The sequence below is a fragment of the Ogataea haglerorum genome (genome assembly GCF_019207285.1).
Source record: "Ogataea haglerorum isolate 81-453-3 chromosome Unknown 81-453-3_NODE_3_length_672639_cov_96.912891, whole genome shotgun sequence".
Taxonomy (NCBI): Eukaryota; Fungi; Ascomycota; class Pichiomycetes; order Pichiales; family Pichiaceae; genus Ogataea; species Ogataea haglerorum.
The window spans coordinates 123474-144552 of record NW_025065153.1 but is presented as its reverse complement, the minus strand read 5'-3'; the positions used below and the strand labels follow the sequence as shown (position 1 = coordinate 144552).

General features: G+C 57.9%; 11 protein-coding genes across 11 annotated transcripts; 8 read left to right on the top strand and 3 right to left on the bottom strand.

The window, feature by feature from the left end:
• Nucleotides 1-214: 214 nt before the first annotated feature.
• KL911_001217 (uncharacterized protein) lies at nt 215-1507 on the top strand (the record flags this gene model as incomplete). The annotated part of the gene is made up of 1 exon (XM_043196151.1): nt 215-1507. One exon carries the CDS (start codon nt 215-217, stop codon nt 1505-1507), a length of 1293 nt encoding a protein of 430 aa, XP_043055790.1.
• A 75-nt stretch (nt 1508-1582) lies between these two features.
• Nucleotides 1583-3376, top strand: KL911_001216 (uncharacterized protein; the record flags this gene model as incomplete). Its single annotated transcript, XM_043196150.1, has 1 exon — nt 1583-3376. The coding sequence occupies one exon, from the start codon at nt 1583-1585 to the stop codon at nt 3374-3376; it is 1794 nt and encodes a 597-aa protein (XP_043055789.1).
• Nucleotides 3377-3494: 118 nt separating this feature from the next.
• KL911_001215 (uncharacterized protein) lies at nt 3495-5078 on the top strand (the record flags this gene model as incomplete). The annotated part of the gene is made up of 1 exon (XM_043196149.1): nt 3495-5078. One exon carries the CDS (start codon nt 3495-3497, stop codon nt 5076-5078), a length of 1584 nt encoding a protein of 527 aa, XP_043055788.1.
• Nucleotides 5079-5368: 290 nt separating this feature from the next.
• Nucleotides 5369-6871, top strand: KL911_001214 (uncharacterized protein; the record flags this gene model as incomplete). Its single annotated transcript, XM_043196148.1, has 1 exon — nt 5369-6871. One exon carries the CDS (start codon nt 5369-5371, stop codon nt 6869-6871), a length of 1503 nt encoding a protein of 500 aa, XP_043055787.1.
• Nucleotides 6872-6892: 21 nt separating this feature from the next.
• KL911_001213 (uncharacterized protein) lies at nt 6893-8575 on the bottom strand (the record flags this gene model as incomplete). The annotated part of the gene is made up of 1 exon (XM_043196147.1): nt 6893-8575. One exon carries the CDS (start codon nt 8573-8575, stop codon nt 6893-6895), a length of 1683 nt encoding a protein of 560 aa, XP_043055786.1.
• Nucleotides 8576-8671: 96 nt separating this feature from the next.
• Nucleotides 8672-9449, top strand: KL911_001212 (uncharacterized protein; the record flags this gene model as incomplete). Its single annotated transcript, XM_043196146.1, has 2 exons — nt 8672-8783; nt 8983-9449. 2 exons carry the CDS (start codon nt 8672-8674, stop codon nt 9447-9449), a joined length of 579 nt encoding a protein of 192 aa, XP_043055785.1.
• Nucleotides 9450-9687: 238 nt separating this feature from the next.
• On the bottom strand, nt 9688-10653 carry KL911_001211 (uncharacterized protein; the record flags this gene model as incomplete). The annotated part of the gene is made up of 1 exon (XM_043196145.1): nt 9688-10653. The coding sequence occupies one exon, from the start codon at nt 10651-10653 to the stop codon at nt 9688-9690; it is 966 nt and encodes a 321-aa protein (XP_043055784.1).
• Nucleotides 10654-10724: 71 nt separating this feature from the next.
• Nucleotides 10725-11074, top strand: KL911_001210 (uncharacterized protein; the record flags this gene model as incomplete). Its single annotated transcript, XM_043196144.1, has 2 exons — nt 10725-10759; nt 10852-11074. 2 exons carry the CDS (start codon nt 10725-10727, stop codon nt 11072-11074), a joined length of 258 nt encoding a protein of 85 aa, XP_043055783.1.
• A 42-nt stretch (nt 11075-11116) lies between these two features.
• Nucleotides 11117-13066, top strand: KL911_001209 (uncharacterized protein; the record flags this gene model as incomplete). The annotated part of the gene is made up of 1 exon (XM_043196142.1): nt 11117-13066. One exon carries the CDS (start codon nt 11117-11119, stop codon nt 13064-13066), a length of 1950 nt encoding a protein of 649 aa, XP_043055782.1.
• Nucleotides 13067-13085: 19 nt separating this feature from the next.
• Nucleotides 13086-15338, bottom strand: KL911_001208 (uncharacterized protein; the record flags this gene model as incomplete). The annotated part of the gene is made up of 1 exon (XM_043196141.1): nt 13086-15338. One exon carries the CDS (start codon nt 15336-15338, stop codon nt 13086-13088), a length of 2253 nt encoding a protein of 750 aa, XP_043055781.1.
• A 308-nt stretch (nt 15339-15646) lies between these two features.
• KL911_001207 (uncharacterized protein) lies at nt 15647-21034 on the top strand (the record flags this gene model as incomplete). The annotated part of the gene is made up of 1 exon (XM_043196140.1): nt 15647-21034. One exon carries the CDS (start codon nt 15647-15649, stop codon nt 21032-21034), a length of 5388 nt encoding a protein of 1795 aa, XP_043055780.1.
• Between the last annotated feature and the right edge of the window lie 45 nt (nt 21035-21079).

Sequence of the window (21079 nt, the reverse complement as noted above, 5' to 3'; positions counted from 1 at the left end):
GAGAAAAAATACCACCACAGCCAACAAGAGCAGCTGATATGGGATTCGCCAGACGCGTGGAAATTTAGATGCAGTTTGCTCACCGCCGAGCTGTGAGAGAAACAGCGTCGTAACGTTAGTCAGCTCTTGATTGCGGGCTTCGTAAAGTCTCCGGCCGGCTCGCTCCTCGCTCGTAGTGAAGTAATTTTTTTTAATTTTCTATCTTCTCGAAAACATGTCAGGACCGCCTAGATTCCAGCGCTATGACAAGCGCCATTACAACCAAGAGTACTACGACGACCGCTATTACTACCACAGTGACTACTATGGCCAAGATCAGCGATATTACTACGACGAGCCACGACTTCCGACGGGTCCCCGTGCGACCTCTGCACCCAGAGGCACTGTTCAACCGTCCTTTAAGCGAGCCAAAGTCAGCAACAAGAATGTAATGGAGGACGAGGAAGAAGATGCTTGGCAGCCAGAAATGCTCTTCATGCGTCACGTGGACATCAAGGGCCCTGTTTTCGAGCGAATCAACCAAGTTGGAGAAGGAACATACGGAAAAGTGTACAAGGCGAAAAACAAAATTACCGGGCAGCTGGTCGCGCTCAAGCGTTTGCGACTAGAATCCGAGCGCGAGGGATTTCCAATCACTGCGAGCCGGGAGATCGGCCTCCTGCAGTCTTTCGACCATCCCAACATCGTTGGGCTGAGCGAAATGATGGTGGAAAAAAACGCCGTCTACATGGTTTTCACGTACATGAACCACGACCTGGCGGGCATTCTTCAGCAGGCAGAGATTGTGATCAGCGACGGCGAGAAGAAGAATATTTTCAAACAGCTTTTGCGCGGTATCAACTACTTGCACACCAAAAAAGTCATTCACAGAGATATAAAGGGCTCCAACATCTTGCTGGATGAGAAAGGAGTGCTCAAGATTACAGACTTTGGGCTTGCGCGACGTATGAAGAACATCAACAACAATGTGGAGTCGCCAAACTACACCAATAGAGTCATCACCTTGTGGTATCGTCCGCCTGAGATATTACTGGGGTCTACCGATTATGGACGGGAGGTGGACATTTGGGGCATCGGGTGTTTGCTGATTGAGCTATTCACACGACACGCTATATTCCAAGGAACAGACGAGGTTGACCAGCTCTGGAAAGTGTACGATATCATGGGAACGATAACCACCGAGGAATGGCCCGACTGCGATAAGTTGCCCTGGTTCGAGATGCTGAGACCGAACAGCCACAAGCCGTCGCTGTTCCGATCCAAGTTCGGGTCTCTTTTGAGCCCGCAGTGTTTTGACCTCGCCACCAAACTGTTGTCGAAAAACCCGAAAAACAGAATCAGCGCGTCAGAAGCTCTAAGACATCCGTATTTTGTGGAGGAGCCACTAGAACAGAAACTACTATTTTTGACCAAGATCGAGGGCGAATGGCACGAGTTTGAGGCAAAGAAAAAGCGCAAACTGTTGCGGGAGGCAAAACAAAAAGAGATGGCAAACATGTCGGGCTAAATTTGAGCGGTAAAGATATATAACCCAGATTTGGCTTTTCAAAAAGATCCACTGCATTTCTTGTAAACCACCACGATGAAACATATTCCGTTGCTTATGTTGGGCCTCGGCCTCCAAATTGCCAGCTGCCAGGAGTCCAACAATAGCCATTCTGCTGCTACAATTTATAACGAGGAGCATTTTGGTCATCAATTTTCTGAGTGTGCTTCCCAAGTTTCTAGCGATCTTGGTGGATCAGCATTGGACCTCAATGGCGAAGACCGTTGTCAGTTGCACAGGGCCGTCTTTGATAAATGCTCTGGAGACTTGAAACACACCGATCCGATGTACTACTTTGTTGCGAGACTGTTGAAGGACGAGTACTGCAGGGTGGGACATTCAGGTTCTGCCGAAGTCGCCGTCGGCGGAAGGGTTATCGACCATATTGTGCGGATGCTGAGCAAGGGGACACGGAGAGACTTGAAGGTGTTTTTCGAGGCCACTGAGGTCAGTTCGTCTGCACGGTTGACCAAACGCGGCAACCCGTTCGAGTTCAAGATCAGTGAGGACAGAAAGTCAACGAACAACGCTGAACAGAAGAGCTCGGAGGATGAAGCCAAAACCCGGGCCCTGGAGAGGTACATCAACCGACGCGTCGAAAAAGCCAAGGCCGAGAACTTAAAACTGCCCGACGGCAGAGTGGTCGACGAGGCCAGAAAGGTGACGAGCGTCTCGAAGCCAAATATGAAGACCACTCAAACGGACCAAAAGCTGAGACCAACGAGTCCTCCAAAACCAAAGAAGCAGGGAAAGAACAGCGGCAAGCAAGCCCAGCCTGCTACTCCACTGACCGGTCGTCTCCCAGAGCCCGTGAAAACCGCCCCGGCCAAGGCAGGCAACCTCGGAGTTTCTGACCATGGCATCTTTGACAAAATTCGCGACAAGATTGCAAAGCACACGGGCCATCTTGACGGCGACGACTGCGACGACGAAAGTCCTCCTCCCGAGACCGTGGAGGTGACGACGACGCAGATTAAAAAAAAGGTGCGCACCGAGACAGAAACAGAGACAGAGTACGACACGGAAACAGCAACAGACACTACTACGGTGTACAAGATTACGCATCTCCCAACCACGATGTACCAGTTTCTGACGAAGCACAAGTGGGACCTGCTCACGAAGACAGAGTACGAGTACGTCACCGACACCGAGTACGACACAGTCACCAAAACGTGTTTCGATATCGAGACCAAGACAGAAAGAGAGCTGGACATCGAGCATACGACCAAGACGGTTGCGAAAAAGACAATCACCATGTATGACACAGACACGGAGACAACGACAGAGACAGAAATCGAGTGCAAAACCACAACCAAGGAGAAGACCAAGACGGTGCCTACGACACAGCTGTCCACGACCACACAGACGGCCACCACTACGCAGACTACCACCGTCACAACGTCCATTACCGGTTCCGGCTCGGTCACGTTGACGTCGACCGTGACGCTGTTCAACGAGTTCACGTCGCGTTTCTGTTCAATTCTCGGCCGCCTGGGTGTCGACTGTCCGTCGATTCCGCTGCCCACTCTGGGGGCCATGCAGCTGCAACGGCGTGATTTCGCAGAGCCAACGGGAATTGTCTCCACGGACCACTTCAGCGTGCCGGCATTGGCTGCCACAACTGCCGCCGAGGCCAGCAGGCTGTACACGACGGCCAGAGTCTCCGCATTCACAAACACCACCCTGCAGACTAGCACGGTGGCCGCCTCTTCAACGGCTCGAAACGCGACGTTCCACAACGCTGCCGGTGCGGCGCCGGACGGAAGCTTGTCTGTCGTGGTGAGCGTGGTTGGTTTCGCATATGCCGTTCACTGCTTCATGTTCGCGTGATCCGTTTTCCTTTCTCATTGCTTTTCTAAAGCTACTTAGCTCTGCGCACGGAATAGACGTGTGCTGCTCAATAAAATTTTCAGAAAAAATCGAATCTCTATTTCTTTTCTTCACCCCGATGGCTTCTATTGGTATCGCTTTTGGTAACTCCACGTCGTCGATCGCTATAGCCACCGACGACGGCAAGGTCGATGTCATTGCTAACCCTGACGGTGACCGTTTCATCGCCTCTGCGCTTTCGTACGTGGGAGAAGACGAGTACCACGGTGCGCAGGCCGAGGCCCAGCTGGTGAGAAACCCTGCCTCGACCGTGGTCAACTTCAGGGACTACATTGGTCTCCCCTTTGACAAGATCGACCCTACCTACTCCCAAAAGTCTGCACATCCGATCAACCTGGACGGGAAGACTGGCTACTCCATCAATGGCAAACAGGTCACCGTGGACGAGATCGCCACAAGACACCTGAAACAGATCAAGGCTGCTGCCGAGGACTACATCGGAGAGAAGATCGAGGGCGCTGTCATTGCGGTGCCAACGAACTTCTCAGAGGAACAGAAGGCCGCTTTGAAAAAGATCTCCAGCGACGCAGACATCAAGGTTCTGCAGCTAATCAACGAGCCTTCTGCTGCTCTGCTGGCCCATCTGGTTGCCAAGGACGCTCTGGACAAGGACAAGTTGTTTGTGGTTGCTGACTTTGGTGGCGTGCGCTCGGACGCTGCTGTTGTTGCCGTGAGAGGCGGTATTCTCACCATCCTCGCCACTGCTCACGACTACGAGCTCGGTGGTGACAAGCTGGACGACTGCTTGGTGGAGTACTTTGCCAAGGAGTTCCAGAAAAAGTACAAGGTGGACCCAACGACCAACGCCAGGTCGTTGGCCAAGCTGAAGAGTGCGTGTATCATCACCAAGAAGACGCTTTCCAACGTCCAGACCTCGACGATCTCGATCGACTCGCTTGCCGAGGGCTACGACTTCCACTCCACGATCAACAGGCTGCGGTTCGAGGTTGCAGGTCGCTCGGTGTTCACGAGAATGTCTGCCTTTGTTGAGTCTGTGGTTGCCAAAGCGGGCCTGGAGACTCTTGACATCGACGAAGTGCTGCTTGTGGGCGGTTCTTCGAACATCCCGAAGGTTGCCGCCAACATTGCGGCCGTGTTCCCGGAATCCACCGTGGTCAGCGCTCCGTCGACCGACAGCAAGCTGTGCAACCCGAACGAGCTGATCAGCCGAGGCGCTGCGCTGCAGGCGTCGATCGTCGCGTCGTTCGACGTCGAGGAGATCGAGGAGTCGACGCAGCCCGTGGTGACGAACACGCAGCACATAAGCAAGCAGATCGGCATCAAGACCGGCGACGGCGAGTTCCTGACTATCATCTCGAGAGAGACCGCGTACCCGATCAGAAAGAGCGTGACCTTGAAGGCCGGAGCGGACGACGTCTTTATCGAGCTCTACGAGGGAGAGCGCAGGGTCAAGGAGACCGTCGTCGAGGCCGAGAAGTTCTCTGACGACGAGGACAGCGAGGAGGAGGAGCCGGAGATTGTGAGGAGCGTGTATTACGCTCCGGGCACGCTGCTGGCGCAGATGGCTCTGAGAGGTGTTGGCGAGGGCAGCTCCGTGGAGGTGATTGTGAACATCAACAAGGACGGCAAGCTGCAGCTGGTGGGACGCAGCGGCGACAAGGTCGCCAAGGGAGAAATATAAATAATAGACCCGAGTAGTTCAATTGCACCCTGAGATTGGGCTGCGGCTCATAAAACCAGAAACAGTGCCAGAATTTTTCCATGGCTCAGCCTGCATGAGTTGCGCTGTGCATGGCTGTATCACATCAATTTTTTGACGGGGCGTCTAGACTCCACCCCCGCTTGGAGGGCACCCTTTTTTGAACATGCCAAGACTGATTTCCATTCTTGCAGCCAATCAGCTCATGTGGCGAAATTAAGTCATGGCCAATATAAAGACACATTTGTACCCTGATTTATTTACACTGCCCTATGTCTACTGCCCTGAGCTACTATCGCAGAAGGGTCTCTTTCAATAATCTCGATGTTGACATCATCAACGACCAGTCAGTACCCAACGAGCCTCCAGAGTCGGTATCCAAGCCCAAGCCGATTCTCAAAAACAGGGATCAGGTGCTCACCGCGGGCGGCGACCGCTACCGCAAGAAGAGCCTGGTCGAGATGTCGGACGAGGAAATCCTGCAGCTGGACTCGCAGTTTGCCACGAAACGGGTCAACATCGACGACTTCAAGTTCGAAACAGACTACCCGCTCGTGGTGGACCCGTTCAGCCAGTCCAAGCTCGCGCGCAAGACCTTCCACAAGCTCGCCACAGACTACCCCACACGCCCCACCGTCCGCACGAGCTCGCTGTGTTTCAGCTTCCAGCACCCCGACTGGTCGCAGAAAATCAGCAACAACCGCTTTTACCTCGTGCTGATCTCGTCGAAGGCGTCGTCGCTGGGCGCGATAGACTACTACCTAGACTCCAAGGCCAGGGACGGCGATAACGTGATTATTTGCTGCTCCATCAACGACGAAAAGTATAAGGACGAGTACCTGCCGGAATTGATGGAGATCATCCTCGACAAGTTCTACAAGCACGACGCGGATCTCAAGGTGCAGATCAACTTTGAGTTCTGCCGCAGCGTCAACTACCTCAGAGACATCCTCAACTTATACAACCCGACCGCAATCCTGGTCGGGTCACCGCATAGAAAACGTCGATTCGGGTCGATCGTCGGCCTCAAGTCTATTATCCCGATAGTGTACGTAAACGAGGGCTACGAGGTGCAGCGCCCGCAGCTCATCGACCGCACCAACGGCATCCAGTTCAAGCAGCCGTTTGCAGAAAACAGCAACACGCCGTTCATCACGATTGACGAGGCAGACGAGCCGGACATGCGCGAGCCGCAGAGCAAGAAGTTCTCCCTGGAGTCGTGTGCCGTGGAGTCGACCACGTCGTCGTCGTCTGCGTCGGTCAGCTCCATGAACAGCTTCCGCAAGTTCAAGACCAACGAAACGTCGCACTCGCTCCTGTTCGAGAAGCTCAACGACCTGCCGTACATCGACGACCACGAGAATTCGTCCGAGGGTGCCACCAGAGTGAAGTCCATGCTCGGTGACGACGACGCGCAGTCTGCGGTCAAGGTGCTTTCGAACAGCAGCGGGCAGTCGCCGTACGGCTCGATGTCGCATGCGGCCTCGGGCCCTGTGGGGGGCCCTGTGGGGGGTTCCAACAGCAACAAATTGTCGCTGGCGTCGATCGACCCGGCAACAGGCATGGCTGCGCCGCATGCGCTGGGCAAGACCAAGTCCAACAGCATTGTGGACCAGTACAACCGTCGCATGAGCGTGCAGAAGAAAGAGGAGCCTGCGGCCAAAGTGCCCGTCAGCGTGCCGGCGCGGAAGGCGCCGCCTGCACAGACCAAGCAGGACCCTCCGCCAGACACGCTGCCCAAAAAGGGCTTTCTCAAGAAGCTGATCCGGTTTTAATAAACGTCGCTATATTAGGGGCTACTCATAGTTGCTAGGATATCTGTAGTCGGAGATCTCGTAGAAGTTCTCCTTGATGGCCCGCGGAGTCACGAATCTCGACAGAATCGACGCAGAGCCGGCCTTGTCGTTGGTTCCCGACATCCTGCTTCCGCCGAACGGCTGCTGGCCCACAACAGCTCCCGTGGACTTGTCGTTGATGTAGAAGTTTCCGGCGGCGTATCTGAGCTCCTCCTGCACTTTTCTGATGACTTTGCGGTCGGACGCGAAAACAGAGCCTGTCAGACCGTATTTGGTAGCAGAGTCGATCTGCGGCAAAATCTGGTCGAGGTCTTCGTAAACGTAGACGGTCAGTAGCGGGCCGAAAAACTCGGTGGTCATGAACGGGTGCACGGGATTTGAAGTCTCGACAATCGTCGGCTTGACAAAGTAGCCCTCGGACGCGTTGGCAAGACCGCCGCACAGCAGCTCGAGCTCGGAGTCGTCCTTGATGGAGTCGATCGCCGTGCTCAGCTTGTCGAACGAGTTTTGGTGGATCACAGGGCCCATGAACCGGTGCAGGCCGTTGGTGGCAGAGGTGTTGGTCGGCACGATCTCGTTGGTGTGCTGCACGAGCTGTTTTTTGAACTCGGGCCAGATCTGGGCGTCCACGTACAGCCGCGACGTGGCTGAGCACTTCTGGCCCTGGTACTCGAACGCGCCGCGGACCGTCGACAGAACAGCATGGCTCACGTTGGCAGACTTGTCCACTAAGTGGAAGTTCTTGCCGCCGGTCTCGCCGACAATCCTTGGGAAGTCCCTGTACTTGCCCTGTGCGGTGTTGTTGGCAATCTTGGCCCAGATGTCGCCGAAGACCTGCGTCGAGCCGGTGAAGTGCAGAGCACTGAAGTTTCTGTCCGCAAGAACAGAGTTGGTGATCATCTCGGGGTCGCCCGGAATGAAGTTGATCACGCCTTCGGGCAGCCCGGCCTCTCTCAGAACCTGGAACATCGTGTAGTTGGACAGCACGGCGTACTGCGACGGCTTCCAGACCACGGTGTTGCCCATCAGGGCCGGCGCCCCGACCAGATTGGCAGCAATGGCCGTGAAATTGAACGGGGTGACCGCGTACACGAATCCCTCCAGCGGCCTGTACTCAACGCGGTTCCAGACACCGCTGCTCGACTCCGGAGGCTGCGTGTTGTACAGCTGGTGCGCGTACTTGATGTTGAACCGGAAAAAGTCCGCCAGCTCTGCCACCGCGTCGATCTCTGCCTGGTACACGTTTTTGCCCTGGCCGAGGATCGTGGCGGCCAGCATCCGGTGTCTGTACTTGGTGGAGATGAGGTCAGCCGCCTTGTAGAAAATGGCGGCTCTGTCGTCGAACGGGGTGTTGAGCCAGTCCTTCTTGGCCGTCTGTGCTGCGTCGATCGCCTCTCTGACGTCTTTTTCCGTCGCGGTGGCGTACTCCGCAATCACCTGTTTGTGGTTGCCCGGATTGACTTGCGTCTTGAGGTCTCTGTCGTAGTACTCCTTGCCGCCAATCACAAGGGGGATCTTGGCCGTCGTGTCGGAGAACGAGAACAGCTCGCTCTTGAGCAGGTCCCAGTCGAGCTGGTCGTGCTTGGCGAACGGCTTGACGATCTCATTTGTGACGTGCTTCGGCGTCTGGAAGTAGGCCAGCTGGGCCACTCCACGTCTGTGCAACAGCAGGAAAGAGCGCATGGAAAATTGTGAGCTGGGGGCGAGGCCCTTGTATTTATATAGGTAGCTGCAGTGTAGCTGATTTTTTTTTTTTGCGGAAGTCGCTGCCGAAATGCCATGCCGGGAAGTCCTCAGCGAGCAAAGCCAAAGAGCCAGGAAAAGGCTGTGGACGGGTGCGACGCTGGTGTTGGCCTTCTCGTAGCCCGTCGACAGCGGCTGGACTGGGTCCGTCCGCGGCCCACCTGGTTGCCTGCCTTTTCGCAAGCATGCACGAAATATTTTCACATGTCAGTACCCCACATTCTGCCCTTTATATTCCTGCCATCCCGCTGTTCTTCTACATGTCGCCAAGCTACAAAATCGTCAACCAGGTGTTTGTGATCGTCCTGGACGACCCGCACACCAGAAACGCGCTCACGATCCCCCAGTTTGTGCAGCTCGCCGAGCTGCTCGAGATGGCAGACAAGCACCCGCACACAACAGCCACGCTTGTCGTGGGCAGGGGCCCGATGTTCTCTGCGGGAGCCAACATCAAGACGGTGGCCGCGCTGAAAAACAAGAGCAGCAGCGAGATCCTCAGCGAGATCAGCGCGAAAAACCTGTACTTAGTGCATCTGTTCACGTCGCACCGCAAACTGCTCGTGGTCGGGCTCAACGGGCCGGTGATCGGGCTCACGGCGTCGCTCGTCGCTTTGGCAGACCTCGTGTACGCACAGAACGACAGGGTGTTCATGTCGTTCCCGTTCACGAACATTGGTCTCACGACCGAATGCGCGGCAGCGGTGTCGCTGCCGCACCGGCTGGGGTTGAGCACGGCACTGGAACACGTGCTGCTGGCAAAACCGATGTCGGCAGCCAAGTTGCGCGAGCTTGGGCTCGTCAACCAGGTGTTTGATGTGGACGACTGCGACGCGTTCAACGACCAGCTGGCAAAAATGCTCAACAAGGAGCTGGACGGTCTCGACCGCGACACCATCTTCGCCAACAAGCGGCTCATGCGCCACACGTTCGACACACACGTGCGCGCGCAGGCGCTCCAGGAAACCATGTCCGGCGTAGCGGACTGGACGGCCAACCGGCCGCAGACGGCGTTCGACGAGATCGTGGCCGGCAAGCGCAAGCACAAGCTGTGATCACTGCACACGCACACGCTCGTCCCAGTCGGCCTCGTAGTCGTGGCTCTCCTCGTCTGCGGGCTCGGAGATCTGCCGCAGCGTCGGCGCGTCCTGCGCGGCCTCGAGCTCGTCGCCCAGTTTGAGGTTTTTGGTGGCGTTCCAGCTGGTCATGATGGCGACGGCCATGATCAGAATGGCAAGGATGCCGGACCGCGTGAGCGCCCACCGGAGCGTCTCGACCTCGGACCGCAGCCCGGAGATCAGCTCCGAGATGATTTTGTTGTTGAGGTCCTGGTTTTTGATGTTGAGTCGCTTGAGCTGTAGATTATTTTCGTGCTTAAACTGGTTAAGGATCATTTTGATGGAGTTGTCGTTGAGCTGCAGTCGCGACGTAGTCTCGTCCTGCAGCAGGTTGAACATTCGTTTCAGCCCGATCGACGAGCTCGTGAGCTCCGTAAGCGAGATCTCGCGGTAGTTGCGCGTCTCCACCAGCAGCTCGCTGTGCGCAGCCTCGAACAGATACACCTCGTTCTCCAGGTCGACCTGCGGCACGAACTTGTTGTTGAGCCACGTTAGCTTCTGCTTCAGAACAGCCTTGACCAGGCCCAGCACCACCTCGCTCTCTGCCTCGCTGAACCCGCTGTCCCGCAGCTGTCGCCACACCTTGTATGTGTCCAGAAACGACTCCATCCGGATCTGGTCCGCGTCGATCTCGGCCGCTGCGTCCGGCAGCTCGTGCTCGTCCAGAATCGGGATCAGGTGGTCCAGCTGCGACGCCACGCCGTCGACCTTGTCCGGCGTTTGCAGGTCGAACTTGAAGTTCTGGTCGTCATTTATCTCGTTGATCACGTCGACAATGTTCGGCCCGGCCGTCGCCTGGTTGTCCTCGCTGTTGGCATTGAACAGGTTGGCGTTGAAGAAGTAGTTCTTCCGCGCCGGCCTGGCGAAACTGACGCTGCGTCTCGTCAGCAGTCGCCGCAACATGGAGGTCGGTGTAAGGATTATGGGAAAGAAATTAGGTGAAATAATTAAGTACATTTTATTTTCTCTTTTGCATGTCCGACCTGCTCAACAAGCCGCGCGCAGAGCTGTCCGAAAAAGACCTGCAGGACCTCGAGGACTACGAGTTCAACAATGGACCGCTCCGGCTGCTTACGCAGGCCATCCAGAACAGCGCGACAGTGCTGATCTCGCTGCGAAACAACCACAAGCTCCTGGCCAAGGTCAAGGCCTTCGACCGCCATTGCAACATGATCCTCGAGAACGTCAAGGAGATCTGGAGCGAGACCAACCCGGACGACAGAAACAAGAAGATGATGCGAGAACGGTTTGTGTCCAAGATGTTCCTCAGAGGCGACTCTGTGATTGTCGTTCTCAAGCACTCTTGACTGGCTTGCTGAGGTAAGCGTGTATAGTAGAAAAAAATTCATAGAAAATAATTCGATCAATGTTCCGACGACTAGTCCCGCGACCCCGGCTGTGGCCGTCCTGCAGACGCCTCAGCTCACACAGGGAGTACCTCAACTACGAAATTGACAAGGTCAACAACCCGATCCGTGTCCCGAGAGACCAGCTTGCAGAACGAATGGCCAAGATCCCGCTGAAAAACTACAGGAACTTCATCATTGTGGCCCATGTCGACCACGGAAAGTCCACCCTGAGCGACCGGTTGCTCGAGCTGACCGGCGTCGTTGAACCGGGCCAGCACAACAAACAGATTCTCGATAAACTTGACGTGGAAAAGGAAAGAGGCATCACCGTCAAAGCCCAGACCGTGTCGATGATGTACCATTACAAGGGCGAGGACTACCTGTTCCACCTGGTGGACTCGCCGGGCCACGTGGACTTCCGCCTGGAGGTGTCGCGGTCGTACGCGTCGTGCCAGGGCGCGCTGCTACTCGTCGACGCGTCCGAGGGAATCAAGGCGCAGACCGTCGCCAACTTCTACCTCGCGTACTCGATGGACCTGCGGCTCCTGCCGGTCATCAACAAGATCGACCTCGACACCGCCAACGTGGCGCGCGCCGAGGAGCAGATCGCCGCCGCCTTCGAGCTACCGGCACGTGACATCGTGCACGTGAGCGCAAAGACGGGCCAGAACGTCGAGTATCTGCTGCCGGCGATCATCGAGAAGATAGCACCGCCCGTGCACTGTCGTCCAGACGCGCCGCTGCGCGCGCAGATCGTCGATTCGTGGTACGACCCGTACGTCGGGGTCATCCTTCTCGTGAACATGGTGGACGGTGTTATCAGGAAAGGCACCCGGATAGAGAGCTGTCGCACGAGAGAAAAGTACGAGGTCAAGGAAGTCGGCATCATGTATCCCGAGCGCACGCCTATGCCGCAGCTGGTCGCGGGTCAGGTTGCGTACGTGATTCCCGGGTTCAAGGATCCGAACGACGCGTTTGTCGGCGACACGCTTATCCTGGCAAACTCTGGCGCAGAGCCGTTGGAGGGCTTTGAGGAGCCGAAGCCGATGGTGTTCGTGGGCGCGTTCCCGGCAGAAGGGTCGGATTTCAAGAAGATGGAGGAGAGTCTGCAGCATCTTTTCCTGAACGACCGGTCGGTGACGATCCAGCGGGCCACGTCGAACGCGCTGGGGCAGGGCTGGCGGCTCGGGTTTCTTGGGTCGCTACATGCGTCGATTTTCAAGGAGCGGCTCGAAAAAGAGCACGGCAAGAATCTCATTATTACGTCGCCAACGGTGCCGTACAAGGTGCACTACACAGACGGCACGGAGCAGATCGTGAGCAACCCGGACGAGTTCCCGGACGGCACGCAGAAACAGAAGATCCGGTACTTCAGCGAGCCGTACGTGGAGGCCCTGATGACGTTTCCGAGCGAGTACACGGGCACGGTGATGACGCTGTGCGACAACAACCGCGGCGAGCAGGTGGACATGCAGTACTTGTCGAACGGGCAGGCGTTGGTCAAGTATCTGCTGCCGACGTCGCAGCTGATCGACGATTTCTTCGGGAAGCTCAAGAGCGCGACGCGGGGCTACGCGTCGCTCGACTACGAGGACCATGGGTACCGGCCCTCCGACATCCACAAGCTGGAGCTGCTAGTAAACGGCGACGGCGTCGACGCGCTGTCGATGGTGCTGCATAAGAGCCAGCTCGAAAAGACCGCGCGGCGAGCGGTGCAGCGGCTCAAGGAGTTTCTGCGGATCCAGCAGTTCGAGGTGATTATCCAGGCCAAGGCCAACAACCGCATTATTGCCAGAGAAACCATCAAGGCGCGCCGCAAGGACGTGCTGGCGAAACTGCACGCGGCAGACATCTCGCGGCGCAAAAAGCTGCTGGCCAAACAGAAAGAGGGCAAGAAACACCTCAAGGCCGTGGGCCAGGTCCGCATCTCGTCGGACGCGTACCAGTCGTTCCTGCGCAAGGACTGATGTAAATAGTATTATCGTATTAGTGTATCAATTGCTCGACCAGCGCGCGGATCTTGTCGTTTTCGCTGCGACTTTTGATTAGGTAGAGGATTCGGTTCAGCACGGCGTCGCACTGCTCCACGTCGTGCGCAAGCTTCTCGGAGAGGTCGCGTTTGTACGGCGCAAACAGCCGCGTGATCGTGAGGCGGGGGGTTGTCTCTGCTGACTCTGTGTCAGCGCAGTCCTGCATTTCCATCAGCTTCACCTCGCGCTGCTTCAAGTTGATCACAAACGTCCTGCTGCTGGCTCTAGGGCCCAAACGGGCGCAGTCGTCTCGCATCGACTCGCAGATCTGGCCCTCCAGGTTGTAGTGCACGGGACACGCCTGGAGAGAGAACTCGGGCCGGTACTGGTCGATGTAACCGGTCATCAGCGGCAGCACCTGGGGACGGGGGATTTCCACGGCTAGCGGGGCAATGTCGAGCACTTTCGCACCGCCCGCCATGTCTACAGGCTCAAAGTCCACGTCGGCAGCCATCACCTGCTGCGCCAGATCGACACGCTCCCCGACGCCGGGGATCTCGTACGTGGTGCGCACGACGGGTTTCTCCTTGTCCAGGTCAAGTGACCCAAGGTCACGTGAGAGCCTCGGCAGGTTGGCGCCGCCTGAGGACACTGACTTCCACGGGTACTCGTCGTACTCTGCAGCGGGCGGCGGCGTCACGTCGACGCTCTCGCCGACGCCGGACCGCCAGCGCTCCATGAACGAGCCAAAGTGCAGTCTATTGCGCCACGACGACGATAATGTCGTCGACTGCGACCCGTACGACGTCGACAGGTTCTGGAGCGAGGCATACGACGAGGCCCGTCTCACCAGCGTCACAGGCTGACGCTCGGGCTTTGCGAACTCGGTGAACTTCGGCGAGTTCGAGATGATGGGCGTCGCCTTGGACGGGATCTCCCAGCCCTTGGCAGAGCCGGAACTGAACGTCATTTCGGGCGACATCGACTCAGAGCTTGAGTCATCCTGGTACGCGGCGCGCTGGATGGGGATCGGTTTCGACGCCGTCGGCCTGGGCTCCGAGTCGGTGTCAGTGTCTTCCTGTTCGAGCGTCCTGGAGAATGTATAGCGGTCGTAGCCAAAGATGCCGGCGAGAATTAGCACGAGTTTCTGCGACACGACCGGGTTGCCCGTGACGAGCACAACGCGCACCGCGCGGCGGGTATGGTAGTTGAGCGGGCCGTCGACGACTTCGCAGCGGTACGGCAGAATGAGTGTGAGCAACGTGGCTAGGAACTTGAGTCCGACAACGGGCGAGCACGCGTGGCCCGGCGACGTGGACTGGGATTCCTGGATCGGCGCCGGGAGCAGCGACAGCGACGGGTGGCGGCCGTCCTTGAGCTCCAGCCACGTCGCCACGGCGACCGCCCACCGGCACAGCGTCGAGTCGTTGTGTTTCAGCGGGACGTAGAGCCTTGGTGTCTCGATGAGGAACACGAGCGACCGCACAAAAAGGTGCAGGCTGTGCACGAGATCGGGCTCTTTCTGGAGGCAGCCTGGCGGGAACGCGGGCTTAGAGCCTGCAGACTGCCGGCTGGGCGACGCGAGCGCGCGAAGTTTGGCCACAATGAGATTCTGCGTCGCTTCCAGGTGCCCTGCGATTTCCGGCCAATGGTTTGTCAGGATTTCGTGGGCGTTCCGGTCTCTGGCCACCGGCACAATCAGGCCGAACGCCAGTCTCGTGGGCGTCTCGTCGCACACGGGGGCGTCCCGCGTGTATACACAGGGCTTGGGGGCCCAGTCCGGGTCGCCGTGGCCGCTCTCGCACAGCCTGAAACTGCTGTTCACGGAGAACAGCCGCGTGACCAGCATCGACGCAGGCATCGCCGCGAGCGGCGGGAGGTAGTGGAGTTTGGTCGTCGAGATGGTCTCGTTCAGCAGAATGCCGTAGTATCCGAACATGAGCGCCGAAAGCTCGCTGGTCGGGTGGTGGAACGACTTGTTCAAGTACGCGGGACTGGACACCTCGGCGACGCCGGGTCGCAGGCTCAGCGCAGAGTCGAACAGCGTCTGCTTCGACCGAATCCCGGAGTCCTGCACCACCACCAGACGACACAAGCTCGACTTGTCCGAGAGCCGGAAACTGGCAACGGGGACGGTGTTGCCGGGGCCATAAAGCTGGGTCCCGCTGTAGTGGGCGTCGGCGGCGGCGTACGCGGGCGGCGGGACCTGTGGCTCGAGAGCAGGGTCCTGCTGGCAAAACTCTTTTTTTCTCAGCAAGTTTCCGAGCATTTGCGATGCATGGCCACAGGGCTGCGTATTGACCTTTGTGTCTTTTTTTGATAAGTCTGGGTGCGAGGGAAAAGTGCAGGGTGTGGTCTTTTTTTTTTAGTGTCACGTGCCGCGTGTCACGTGTCGCTCCCCCCCGATCAGAAACAAAAGCAGCGGAAAAATTGCTGTCTAATTTGAAAACCGGTAGATAAAATCGTCAGGTGCGAGTTCAGCAGCCACTGCATTTTCTGCCGCCGTTCCCCGCCACCTACCGCTCTACCGCCACACACTCTCCCTCTCTTTTGTCCCATGCAACACACGCACGCAAAATGACAGGAATAGCGAACAAACAACAGATTTTGGAGCACGACAGCGACTTCCCCACGAATCACTCGATTCCGCAGTTCAACTCCAAGTACACGGCCGAGACCTTTGGTGCGTCCGAGGCATTGGCGTCGTCTGCGCAGCGCAAGAACAAATCGCAGGAGTCCAGTCCGCTCGCGTCGCCCACCACGTCCCGACGCTCGTCCCGGTTCCCCTCGGTGAACCCCGTTTCGCCGTCGAGCTCGTCGCTGGCGCTCAGCCAGGACGCCCACGCCGCCGCGCACGCGGCGCCCGTGCACGAGCCCCGCGACAATGGCTCGCGGCGTCCGTCAAGCAGCCACGGCGCCATAGGCGTTCCCAAGTCGTACAAAGGCTTCCACGGCCGGCGCGACGGAAGCGAGAAGCCTGTGCCGCCGCTGATGACGCCAATCAAGCCCAAGAAAAGCCGTCGCGGGGCGTCCTTCTTCAACAAGTTCCTGCCCTCGCGGCGCGACTCGGACCCCAAGGCGCGGCGCCAGGGCAGCTCGCACTCGTCGCGGTTCTCGCGGCGGTCGGACCAGTCGCTGAGCTCGCGCGCGGGGTCGACGGACTCCGAGAAGGGCGGCTCGCCGCGCGAGTCGGTGTCGTTCTCGTCGCGGCTCAAGAACCCGCTCTCGCAGGGGCTGCCGTTCGGCGGCTCCGAGAAAAAAGCCGCCCCGTTCAACCTCGACCTCGACACCGATAACGAGCACATGGCGGAGATCACGAGGCTCTCGAACTCGCGGCTGTCGCGCATGGGCTCGACGGCCAGCATGATCCCGCAGCCGCCGCTCGAGCGCACCGACTGGCGGCCGCCCGAGAGCTGGAAGGTGAAGAACACGCGCGAGAACTCGGACCCGCTCGCGCACTACCCGGGCATCCAGGAGCGCTCGAGCTCTGTGTCGTCGGCGTCGTCGACGACGTCGTCGGGCCGGTCGCTGGTGCCGCCGCGAAAGGCGTCGGCCATCACGTCGCCGTCGACCTCGAGTCCAAGGAGCGACAGCAACGTGGACGGCAGCAGGGAAAAGCGCGACAGCAAGAGCACGATCACGGAGGAGACCGGGCGCGTGTACCACGCGAAGGAGCTCAAAGGCGCGTCGCGGTCGTCGGTGCGGATATTCATCGGCGACAAGAGCTCTGTGCTGCCGTGCACGTTGGACACCACATGCAAGGATGTTTTGGACTCGCTGCACCGCAAGCGCTTCCTGAAGAACGACGAGGACCACATCATCGTGCTCAAGTGCGGCGGGCTGATCCGGACGCTGTCGCTGGACGAGCGGCCGCTGAAGATCCAGCGCACGATGCTGTTTCTGTACGGCTACACGCAGCGCGACAACCTCGACTACATCGAGCGCACCGACCTGAGTTTCCTGTTCAAGTTCGTCGTGCAGGACCGCGGCGTCGAGCTGATCAGCAACGAGCGCCGCCGCATGATCAACCCGCAGAACGTCGACCTCAACAACTGGAACTTGCAGGATATTCCGAACTTCCTGTACGCAGAGCCGATCGTCAGTCTGGACGTGTCGCAGAACCCGTCCTTCGAGTTCACCAAGGAGTTCATGCATGACTGCCGCAATCTTCTCCATCTGAGCTTCACGCGCAGCGGCAACCCGAAGTTCCCGACGCCCGTCGTGTACGCGCCGCGGCTGCAGGAGCTGAATCTGGAGGTGAACTATATCAAGCTGATTCCGCCGGAGATCTCGAAAATGACGACTTTGACAACGCTGAACTTGGCGTGCAACCGCATATCGACGCTGCCCGCGTCGTTTGCCGAGTTGCAGAGCCTGCAGAGCCTGAACCTGTCGTCGAACAGGCTCAAGAACATCCCCGAGCCGCTCACCAAGATTGCCGGTCTGAAACGGCTCGACCTCTCGTACAACAGCATTTCCGAGATTCCGGACTCGGTGGCCAACCTGGCTAACCTGGAAGTGCTGCAGCTGGCCGCCAACAAGCTGTCCAGAGACCTGCCGCCGTTTTTCCGGCAGCTCAAGACGCTGATCAAGATCGATATCCGGTTCAACAAGTTCGACTCGATCGACGCGCTCAAGAACTTGCCCGCTCTCGAGGTGATTCGTGCAACGGGCAATAACATCTCCGTGTTCAAGAGCAGCGCAGCCAACCTGTTTGAGGTCGAGCTCAACATCAACCCGGTCACGCTCGTCAAGTTCGACCAGGTGATGACCAAACTCAAGATCGTCGACTTCTCCAAAGACAAGCTCACGTCGTGCTCGTTCGTGTCGATGCTGCCTGCCATCGAGAAGCTCACTATGGACTACAACCATCTGGTCTCGTTGCCCGACGACATCTACAAGATGAAGAACCTGACGTATCTGTCTGTGTTCCGCAATAATCTGACCTCGCTACCCACCGCGATCGGCTCGCTGACGAAACTGCGCTACCTCGACCTGCACCTCAACAACATCAGCTTGCTGACGCCCGAGATCTGGAACCTCTCGTCGCTCGAGTACTTCAACATCTCGTCCAACTTGCTGGAGTTCTTTCCGGACCCGCCCGAGCAGTTTGTGCCGTTCACGGGCTTTTCGTCGCTGGGCCGCACGGCCACACAGGGCGCGCGCAACCACCAGTCGTCGATTGTCGCGCCGGCCTCGAAGCGCCGCACGTCTGAGATATCCACCATGACGATAAACAACTCCGACAACGTCGGGCTCGAAAAGTCGCTCAAGGTGCTCAGTCTCAACGACAACAAGTTCACCGACTCGGTCATCCAGACCGTCTCGATGTTCAAGAACCTTGTGGTGCTCAACTTGTCGTACAACGAGCTATTCGATATTCCGCCTGGCCATCTGAACAACCTCACGAAACTGCAAAAGCTTTACCTCAGTGGCAACCATCTTTCGAGCCTGCCCGTCGATGACCTCGAAGCGTTCACGAAGATGGACACGCTGCACCTCAACGGCAACAGGTTCCACACTCTGCCGGCGGAGCTGTCCAAAATTACCAACATGACCGCGCTCGACGTGGGATCCAACAACCTCAAGTACAACATCGGCAACATCCCGTACGACTGGAACTGGAGCTACAACCCGAAACTCATGTACCTGAACTTCTCGGGCAACAAACGGCTAGAGATCAAGCCGCTGCACAAGCGCGAGGGTATGGAGGACAGCTTGGACTCGTTCCTCGTGCTGAAGGACCTCAAGCTGCTGGGGCTGATGGACGTGACCATCACGACAGACCTCGTGCCCGACCAGAGCGTCGACGTGCGTGTGCGGTCGACCGCGTCGCAGCTCGGCAAGTACGGCTACGGCATCTCCGACACGCTCGGCAACAAGTCGAGTCTCACCACGAGAGACGTGGTGATCGAGCGGTTCCGCGGCAACTCGGACGAGAAGCTGATCACGATCTACGACGGCAAGAACTGCAGCGACGAGAGCGGCGACAAGATCTCGAAGATTATCCAGGAAACGTTCGAGATCCACCTGGCCAAGGAACTAGAGGGCCAGGACTCGGGCAAGACGATCGAGGACGCGCTGCGTGCGGCGTTCCTCACGATGAACTCCGAAATGAGCATCCTCATCAACAAGGACAACTCGTCCACGTTCAGCTCGGCCGCCGCCCACCGCACCACCACCACCGACGAGCTCACGATGGAGAAGGACGGCCTCACAGGATGCTGCGCGACGGTGATCTACATTCGGGGCGACGAGCTGTACGTGGCCAACATCGGCGATATCATGGGCATCCTGACCAAGGCGGACGGCGAATACTCGGTGCTGACCATCAAGCACGAGCCGTACGCGCCCGAGGAGTACGCGCGCATCAGAGAGTCGGGCGGCTTCGTCACCACAGACGGCTACCTGGATGGCGTGAGCGACGTGTCACGTGCCGTGGGATACTTCAAGCTCATCCCGCACATCAACGCGGTGCCGAGTATCTCCAAGTACAAGCTGACGCAGAACGAGGAGATGATCGCGATCGCCACGTCCGAGATCTGGAAAAAGGTGCCGTACGACTTGGCGGCCGACATTGTGCGCCAGGAAAAGAGCAACCCGGGCATCGCGGCCGAAAAGCTGCGGGACTTTGCGATCTCGTACGGCGTCAGCGACAAGGCCACCGCGGTGGTGCTCTCGCTGCAGCAGTTCACAACGAAGCAGAAGTATCACGAGCGCGGCTCGCTGCCCGAGGACTCCCTTCTGCGCAAGCTGGACGAGGAGATCGAGCCGCCGACTGGCGAGCTCGCGATGGTGTTCACCGATATCAAGAACTCGACGCTGCTGTGGGACACGTATCCGGTCGCGATGCGATCGGCCATCAAGGTGCACAACGCCATCATGCGGCGGCAGTTGCGGATCATCGGTGGCTACGAGGTCAAAACCGAAGGAGACGCGTTCATGGTGTCGTTCCCGACGCCATCGAGCGCGCTGCTGTGGTGTTTCACGGTGCAGTCGCAGCTTCTCACGACGGACGACTGGCCTGCGGAGATCCTGGCGTCCGACCAAGGCTGCGAGATCAAGGACGAGGAAGGAAACATCATTTTCCGCGGCCTGTCTGTGCGAATGGGGGTTCACTGGGGCCGTCCCGTGTGCGAGCGGGACATTGTCACCAAGAGAATGGACTATTTCGGGCCGATGGTCAACCGTGCGTCGCGGGTCAGCTCTGTTGCTGACGGCGGGCAGATCGCGATGAGCACGGACTTCTACTACGAGTTTGAAAAGCTGCGCAATTTGCACGAGCAGGTCAAATCTGGGGCAGGCGATATCAGCCAGGTTTATGGGTCTAAGACGCTGGGTCAGATTTTGGAGAGCCAGATGAACCAGGTCGACCAGATCGGCTGGGTCGAGGAGTCGATTGGGAGCCGCAAGTTGAAGGGGCTCGAGGCACCAGAGAAAATATGGCTTATTTTCCCAGCCCATCTCGCGCAGCGGCTCAAGCTGCTCACCAGAACAAACGGCGAGATCGACAACCGCGCGGGCAAACTGCTCATGGGCGGACTGACCGCCGAGGGCGTGTGGAAACTGCGGAAATTGTCGCTGCGGCTGGAGAAAATATGCAGTTTCTGTGCCGGCTCTACCACGCAGCTCATTTCGAACAAGTCGCAGATCCTGCCGTCGGACCTGATCTCGTCGTCCGCCGAGGAGACGTTCATCAATCAGATCGCTAACGCAGAGATGGATCTGCTGCTGTTGATCGAGCACGTTGTCACAAGAATCGAGAACGCCGTGGGCATTTTGACTGTGCGCAAGTATGCCTCGCCAGATGAGGCCAACGGCCTGCTGATGGGCTCCATGGACGAACTGTACCGCACAATGCGCGTGCTGGTGCACCATGCGGAGGATACTGCGCGCGCCAAGAGCCAGCGAATGGAGGAGCTGCCAGAGGAGTCGTCGCAAGACGGTGCAGAGCATGTAAATTAAATTGTAAATAAATGAATATTCGCAAGTTAATTTTTTTTTCGCATT